This window comes from Cyphomyrmex costatus, unplaced genomic scaffold, assembly GCF_001594065.2.
Source record: "Cyphomyrmex costatus isolate MS0001 unplaced genomic scaffold, Ccosl1.0 scaffold127, whole genome shotgun sequence".
In the NCBI taxonomy this organism is placed as follows: domain Eukaryota; kingdom Metazoa; phylum Arthropoda; class Insecta; order Hymenoptera; family Formicidae; genus Cyphomyrmex; species Cyphomyrmex costatus.
Window position 1 is genome coordinate 784933 of NW_017275249.1, and position 8250 is coordinate 793182.

Consider the following 8250-nt stretch of genomic DNA (forward strand, 5'->3'; position numbering starts at 1 on the left):
ATTGCGACTTACCTAGAATATTCCATTTTATGCATAATGCATGATGCATCATTTCATCATCCTTTGTTTATTCGGTAAATAACAATAATTAAAGAACGAAAATATTAATAATCGAATAATGCGTTATATAGTTTCACGCAGTAATAATTTAAAATAATTTTGATTCATGTTTCAATATAAATGATCAAAATAATCAAAATATAAAATTGGTAGAACATTTGACAAATATTAAAAAATTGTCGAGAACAGCAAGGGAAAGTATAAAAACATGTATAATCTTATTTATAATTGTTTATTTAATTGGTAAATCAATTATTTCAATATATTTTATATATCAATCTTTCTATGGCCAGTTAGATTGTGTGTATTTACATTATAAAATTTGAAATTATGATAAAATAAATAACCAATGATTATATTAAAATTGACATGTATGAATGTTTAAACTATCCATGAATTCCCCCCCCCCCTCCCCTCTCTCTATCTCTCTCACTGCTTCTAATTTAAGAAAATTCTAGTAAATAGATAAAAATTAAACCGGTATATTTTCGCTAAATGTAATAGAAAGTAAGTATTCAAATGCAGCGTGTTGCAAATACAATCAACTGCGGCATAATAATAATTTTCTTTCTTCTATATGCTTACAAATATTATCTCTTGTCATACATACATACATACATATATTCGTACATGTGTACATATGTATGTATTTACAGACGTCATTCAGCTTTTCTCCTCCTTATCTTTCAATGATTTTATTTTTCGACCTAACATATCATAAACAGTAGGGTTTGGTTCTGTTTCCTGATCTGTATCAGAACTACAATCACTGTCACTAGAATTATTATATGTTCCAAGACCAGGTAATATACCAATACATTTGAGTCCGCTATACAAGTAATTTGCATTTACTTGATTTTGTGTAGTCTTATCGTTTTGTTTATCTGATTTGGGACTAGAAAGAGAAGAATCCACGCGTGCAACTGGTTCACAAGATGCATGTGGCTCTTTCTTTTTGCTAATATCGGCATTATCTTTGGATGGAGACAATTTTCTCTTTATTCCTTTAAGTCCTTCTTCTGCATTAAATAATAAATATATCAAATAGACTATTATTCAACTGTTTCATAGAATATTTTTAAAACACTTTACCTTGTTTTTGTTTGTCAGGTCGTTTCAATACAATGCCTGCAGGTAATTTTAACTGCAAAGTACGACTAAAACATAATTAAAGTTGAATAATTTCTATCGTTATATTATTAAATATATTCAAGAATTAATCTCTGGACTTGAATTTTATTCAAAATATCACAGCTTTCAAAATAGAAACTCATTATGATATTATAATGTCAAAAATAATACAATATTCTTTCTATTATATTATAATTTAATTTGCCTTTCACACAGTACCTTCCACAGGCAGCATTTTTACTGCTAACAGGTAGATTCTTCAATTCTTGCTTTAATTTTTCATTTAATTTCTGTTCTTGAAGAGAAGCAACTGCAGCTTTAAAATCACGCATTTCTTTTTCTTCTTCAAGATTCTTTTTACGTTCTTCTTCTATCTTAGTTCTATCAACTAAGTCCAAAAATTCAACTTCATCATCATCTAATCCTTTGATCATATTTTCTGAAAAAAAAGTATATATGTATACATCAAAATGTATTTTTTAGAATATTATTTTAAATGTCAACAATAAATTGAAGTATTAAAAACATTGTAGTTACAAATATTGAGATATTCCATGTTGATATAATTTTCAATCATTTTAAATTATTAACAAATATTAATATTTGTTAACATAAATAACAAAAAGAGTAGTATAAAATAACTTATGAAGAGAAAGGTTATTAATTCTTATTAATTGTTTACATTTTAATATATATTAAAATAAAAGAAATCCATGTACTATATTAGAAATCACATACATACAAATGAGTACTTAATTTATGGTAGATCCATAATTCAAACAAAATCAATTTCACTTTTTCACTTACTTAGCTTGTGAGCTTCTTCATACTCTATGTCTCTTTTATTTTTCTGTTCCTGCAATCTCTCATACAATGATCTAGGATCATAAGGTTCATCTGGAGCTTCTATAAATCATTAGATAAATAAGATTTCTTATCAGTTATTATTCATAAACACTCAAAATCGATAAATTAACGTTAATAAATGTTTGCATTTGTTTGCAATTGCATAGGAGTGGCTGTATAAATATAGACACACAGAACAGTGAAGCTAACCTAAAGGTTGATCGGCAGTCCGTACACGTTCCCATTCCTCCTGTCGCATTCGCCGTTGTTCGGCAATTTCGGCTTCCGATATGAAACCTGAGCTCATTTTCACTTTATGTAAATAATCTTGACGAAAGACAATCCACAGCACCCGCAAATGTTTTTTCGTACACGTCTCGGTAAAATATATGAAACATAGACCCACATACATACACGATCGCGATTGACTACCTGCGCTACCTGCACATTCTGCAGCTATCTAGACCATGGCCACGGAATACTCCGTGATCATGGCATGGTAAACGTGCGCACGAACATACCCTTGTCTTTATACCAGAGAGAAACAGGTTTCTCTGTTTATACCAAGGGTATGCTCGTGCGCACTAGAGGCCTAGAAAACAGAGATGCGACATTGCGTCGGTTGGGTTAGGTAACCACCGCCATTTGAATTCAATATAAGTGCTCTTGACGCAGTGTTGCCAGATTTGGGGGTTTCCCCCTAGTTCTAGGGGGTTTTTTACCTTACAGGGGGAAATCTGGGGGGCAAAAATGTTTGAAGGGAAATCTGGGGTTTTTTCGATTATTTGTCGAGACGTAACGGCGGAATGAAAGGATTGGAAGGAACCAATCAAATCAGATTTTGATTGTTTACCTTTGTCTAACCTACGGTATAAAGCGGGGAGCACAGACTTTTGCATAACGCATAAAGCATGTGCATAAGGAATTTCATTGGTCCATTTTCTTATGCATGAGTCAATGGACCAATCAAATTCTTTATGTATATGGTTTATGCGTTATGCAAAAGTCTGTGCTCCCCGCTTAACACGGAAAAGAACCTGCAACATACCTATTTTACATACAGCCCACATTTCGTTCACCTCTACAGAAGATTATTGGATTGGTATTAATGAAATACTCAATGCAGGTGGACAACAGCGATATGGACATATCTGTAAATTAATTTTAGCTATTTTAAGTTTACCATTTTCTAACGCGAGCGTGGAGAGAATGTTCTCGATCATGAATATTATAAAAGACAAGTTAAGAAACAATATGTTCATAAAAACCACAGAAACAATTTTACGTGTAAGGGACAATCTTTTGGATGGATGTATAAATTTCGAACCTTCAAAAGAAATGATTCGAAAATTTAATTCGGAAAATATGTACTCTTCGAATTTTGTTGAAAGCGTGTTGGAGACATTTGTGAAAAATAATATAATATAGAATGGTATATGTGTGTTCAAATGCAAATAATTTTAATGCAATAAACAATGTAATACATTCTTCTTCTCTCTCTCCCTTTTTTTTTTTTTTTTTGGTGCCGACGGTTTATAGGGCCTGAAAACTCGCTTGAAGTTTTTGGGGGGTTTTTTGTTCATATAGGGGGAATTAGCATTACTTGTGGGGGGTTTTGGCTCTGGGCATCTGGCAACACTGTCTTGACCAATAAGCTGATGACAGTTGATGCAAAAGGTAGAAAGATTAGATTAGGTTAGGTGAAGTCCGATATTAAATATTCACACAAATAGGTAAGAATACTTACACCATAATAATAGTTTTTTATTGCACTTCGACACTGTATTGTCTAAATTTTTCTCTATATATATATGTACTACATACGTTATAAAACTATATCTATTAGATGCAATAGTGAATTAAAATGGCTCTCTGATCACGTGTTTTAGACAGCCAATCAAGCCATACCCTTCAATGACGCATCTCTAGAAAATACCTTGATCTTCAACCCATACCGATATATCCATGTAATTCGCAAGACATGAATATCCACAGAACAAGTAGGCACACGCATCTGGACATAATACCTGTAAAGGAAATAAACACGAAAGCCTTTAGAATAATTTTTGATAATGTCCATTATGTAATGCCTCTTTTACATTTATAATTGTACGCATTCTGTTAAAAGATATGTTTTTCTCTTGCATATTTCTGTATATATGTATATTTATTTTCGTTTTCTTTTACAGTTGTATATCAAGTTATTTCTTTGTAAATAGAAAAAATAATAATTTTTTCAACGTCTCTTGTAACAAAGCTATGAATAGATTTCTTAAAGAAAAAAAAGAAAAGTAATTTTGAGCCACAGTCTTCTCCATTTGGTTACAAATCAACCTACAAAAGATCAGTTCATGTCTATAGCTCTTCTGGAGATGAAACAGATGGTATGTATGCTTTTAATTTCGTTATTCGTCTTTAGAATTGTTTCATATCTCTATATTTTTGAAATCAATTTATATAATGCTCGTATAATTGAATATTCCTCTAATAATTAAATATATCCATTTTATATAGAACAAAACTCAGTAAACATCTCTCAGTCAAGATCTTCTATTTATATGCAAGATGACATGAGCAATTATGACCTTTATAATAAAGAAATAGGTGGTATGTACAATTTTAATTTCGTTATTTATATAAAAAAAGTTTTAAAAAAGTAATTCAAAATTGTTTAAGTATATATATACAATCAACTCTTTTTATACAAGATAGGTCACGGGTTGCTTTCTACACTTAAATCCATCAAAAAACTAAAAAAGTCAGTAAACACTTCGTTGAATCTAAATGTAGAAACTGTAATAAAGAATCACTGAACTGATCACTGAATCACTCATCTTATTTCTTACTAACATAAGTGTTTGTAAATGAGTAACATTTCTATACTAATTAAATATAAGTTTTCTATGTTTTAGAACAAGAATCAGTTTCTTTTGCTTCAACCTCTACTTCCATTCATAAAGTTTTAAACGTGAGCAAAAATAAGAATATCCATGAGAATAAAGAAAAAAATAGTACGTATAATTTTGCATTTCTTCTGTGTATTTATTTCTATATAATATTAATATTTGTAATACATGTTATAGAGCACACAAAGTATGAAACCAATCTTTCTATAATACCTCATTCAAAATATATACGAACTTATTTCTATAACAATACTGATAATGAACAAGAATTGAATAGTACGTATACTTTCAATTTTTTCCCATTTTTACATTTTTCATTTTTATTTCTATATTCTGCGATATATTGGTTCTTAAAAAAAAAACCACAATATATTTACAACTTACAATATATAAGTATATATATGTATATGTATATATATATACTTTCAATATATTCATTATTAAATATAATATAAATTGCTTATGTTACAGAATCTATAGGAAAAAAATTAAAGCTTGTATCTTCATCTTCTAAATACAGACAAGCATCGATTGACAATTACGATATTAATAATGGGAAAAATGGTATGCACAATTTTAATTTCATTAAATGTTTGTAGAGAAAAATAACTTTCCAGGGTTGTATAAATGTAACGAAACTATCTTTTTCGTTATCTTTTTTTTTACATAATTATTGCCTTTCCTAGTGAGTAAAAAAAAATAACGACACAGTAACGAGAAAGTAACTTTTAACGACCCTGACTTCTTCTATCTACACATAATTAATATAAATAATATAATGTGAATTATACATACTATAGAAGAAGAACTTAACCGTGTGCCAATAGCTTCTCCCATTTCTAAACAAGCCTCTACTAATGTTTATGATACAAGTGATGATGATGAGATGGATGGTATGTATAATAACTTTCTTTCTTTTTCCCTTTATGTATAATAAGAAATAGAAATATCTAAAATGACATGAAAAATCTTATTAAAATATGTATATTTTGAACAAAAAAGGACCCCACACCATTCTTATGAGAAAATATCTTTCTGCGAATTTGGCTCATTTTGGGATATGTTGTAGTTCTTTTCATTCTGAACAAATGTTTCAATGGGCACAACTTGAGCCTATGAGCCGTTTCTGCGCTACAATCCTTCAAAGATTCAGATTTAATACATTATATTTAGGTATAGTAGTATCTTGGACCCTTCAAGGCTTGCGCGGAAACGGCTCATAAGATCAAGTTGTGCCCATTGAGAAAATTTAGCCAAATCCGCAGACATTATCTCATAAGAACAGTGTGGGTTCCTTTATATATATTTGTAAAATAATTAATGTTCACATAAATTAATGTTCTAACTAAAATAATATTTCTTTAATCATATATGTACACGTGTCTTATAGAACAAGACTTTTATGCGCCTTTCACTTCTAATCAACTCCCCAACGTGAACAATAACAAGGGTAGGAAGTTACATAAGAATATTGAAATAAATGGTACATATAATTTTAATATTTTATTCTTTATCTATATGTAATACTTGCATTATCTGTTATAAAAAAAAACTATTTCTAAATAAGTTAAAAAAAGAATCTCTCTCTGTGTGTGTGTGTGTGTGTACGTGTGCGTGTGTGTGTGTGCGTGCGCGCGCGCGCGCGCGTAAGCAAATAGAAAGATATTAAAATATTAATATTTTAAACATAAAAAAATATCTATGAAACTAATAATTAAAGAACAATAAATGTTCTTTATATAAAATTTACGATATCAACTAATTTTAATTATAGGTATATTTGCTGCGCATCTTAAGATTACTTTCCTTCAAAACTAATACATTCTACAATATATTTAAAAAACACATTATATTTACAACTTATAATATATTTTTAAAAAATGACAATTATATATATCATTTGATAGAGCAAAGTTTTTAAAACAATGTTTTATTCATAATTAAATATAAATTGCTTATATTACAGAATCTACAGGAAAACAATTAAAGCTTATGTCTTCATCTTTGAAATACAGAAAAGTATCAACTGACAATTATAATATTAATAACGGGAAAAATGATAAGTACAATTTTAATTTCATTAAATGTAGAAAAAAATGATTTTCCAGGGTTGTATCAGTTATATAAAAATGTAACAAAGTAATCTTTTTCGTTACCCCTTTTTACGTAATTATTGCTTTTCCTAGTGAGTAACAATAATGATAATTAAAGGCCGCAGTACAGACTTGCATAACGCATAATACATAGTGCATAAGAATCAACTAATCGAAATTCTTTTTCTTGAAATGGGAGAAAATATTTTGATTGGTTGATTCCGCTTATGCACTATGCGTTATGTGTTATGATAAATCTGTGCTGCCGTTTCTAATACAATCTTATAGTATTTAGTTATTTAGCGTTACTATCATAAAAAATTACAACGTCATTATAACTTGTTTATTATAAAAAGTAACGACGCAGTAACAAGAAAGTGACTTTTAATAACCCTGACTTCTTTTATCTACATATAATTAATATAATTAATATAAAGAAAATTATGCATACTATAGAAGAACTCAACCGTGTGCCAATGGCTTCGTCCATTTCCAAACAAGCCTCTATTAATGTTCATGATATATGTGATGATGATGATAAGATGGATGGTATGTATAATGGCTTCCTTTCTCTTTCCTTTACCTGTAATAAAAATATAAATAGAAATATCTGACATCACATTAGAAATCTTAAGATAAACAGAAAGATATTAAAAGACAAATAGATAGATATTAGAAAAGTAAGACAAATAGAAAGATATTAAATTTAAGATATTAAATAAATAAGATATTAATATTTTGAACATAAAAAAATGTATATATGAAATTAATAATTAAATAATAATATAAATGTTCTTTATATAAAATTTACGATATCAATTAATTTGGATAGCTATATCTGCTACGCATCTTTTCGAAAATCATTTGCTATATATTAATATATAACTATTTAAAAGAATAATGAAAATTTTTCTTTCTGATACAGATATCCTATCTGAATATGAATCCATTCAGAAAGATGTAGGTGCGGATAAAATTTTGATTCTCAACATACATGTTGTAGTAAGTACTGCCATTGTATATTTTTGTTACTAAATTATATTCTTTTCTTCCTGCATTGTATACTTTTCTTATTAAATTATCTCTCTCTCTCTGATTTTCACTACGTTTTTCTACTGTGCGCAGTCTGATAACAAGACTCGTTTAGTGCTCTCTTTCTCGCAAAAGAACAAAATTATTTTACGTGTTTACACGTTTACTAAACTTTTTCTTAT

General features: G+C 28.9%; 2 protein-coding genes and 1 long non-coding RNA gene across 3 annotated transcripts; 2 read left to right on the top strand and 1 right to left on the bottom strand.

Annotated features, from left to right (window-relative positions):
• Nucleotides 1-442: 442 nt before the first annotated feature.
• On the bottom strand, nucleotides 443-2476 carry LOC108782452 (protein FAM192A). The gene is made up of 5 exons (XM_018550733.1): nucleotides 2248-2476; nucleotides 1999-2097; nucleotides 1411-1630; nucleotides 1153-1217; nucleotides 443-1079 (listed from the first exon to the last, which is right to left on the bottom strand). The coding sequence occupies exons 1-5, from the start codon at nucleotides 2447-2449 to the stop codon at nucleotides 724-726; spliced, it is 942 nt and encodes a 313-aa protein (XP_018406235.1). The 5' UTR covers nucleotides 2450-2476; the 3' UTR covers nucleotides 443-723.
• Nucleotides 2477-3684: 1208 nt separating this feature from the next.
• On the top strand, nucleotides 3685-4242 carry LOC108782455 (uncharacterized). Its single transcript, XR_001940996.1, has 3 exons — nucleotides 3685-3770; nucleotides 3927-4146; nucleotides 4227-4242. It is a non-coding gene; the product is annotated as an uncharacterized LOC108782455 (long non-coding RNA).
• LOC108782432 (uncharacterized) lies at nucleotides 4241-7043 on the top strand. The gene is made up of 8 exons (XM_018550711.1): nucleotides 4241-4421; nucleotides 4552-4644; nucleotides 4950-5048; nucleotides 5121-5219; nucleotides 5415-5507; nucleotides 5744-5836; nucleotides 6334-6393; nucleotides 6910-7043. The coding sequence occupies exons 2-8, from the start codon at nucleotides 4596-4598 to the stop codon at nucleotides 7041-7043; spliced, it is 627 nt and encodes a 208-aa protein (XP_018406213.1). The 5' UTR covers nucleotides 4241-4421; nucleotides 4552-4595.
• The last annotated feature ends 1207 nt before the right edge of the window (nucleotides 7044-8250 follow it).

Excerpts from the sequence above, each read along its gene's own strand:
- LOC108782452 (XM_018550733.1), bottom strand. The coding sequence starts at position 2,449 with ATGTATGTGGGTCTATGTTTCATATATTTTACCGAGACGTGTACGAAA. Across the intron at positions 2,098-2,247 it reads GACTGCCGATCAACCTTTAG|AAGCTCCAGATGAACCTTAT; the intron begins GTTAGCTTCACT and ends AATGATTTATAG. Across the intron at positions 1,631-1,998 it reads TGAAGAAGCTCACAAGCTAA|AAAATATGATCAAAGGATTA; the intron begins GTAAGTGAAAAA and ends CTTTTTTTTCAG.
- LOC108782432 (XM_018550711.1), top strand. The coding sequence starts at position 4,596 with ATGCAAGATGACATGAGCAATTATGACCTTTATAATAAAGAAATAGGT. Across the intron at positions 5,049-5,120 it reads TGAGAATAAAGAAAAAAATA|AGCACACAAAGTATGAAACC; the intron begins GTACGTATAATT and ends TACATGTTATAG. Across the intron at positions 5,837-6,333 it reads TGATGATGATGAGATGGATG|AACAAGACTTTTATGCGCCT; the intron begins GTATGTATAATA and ends CGTGTCTTATAG.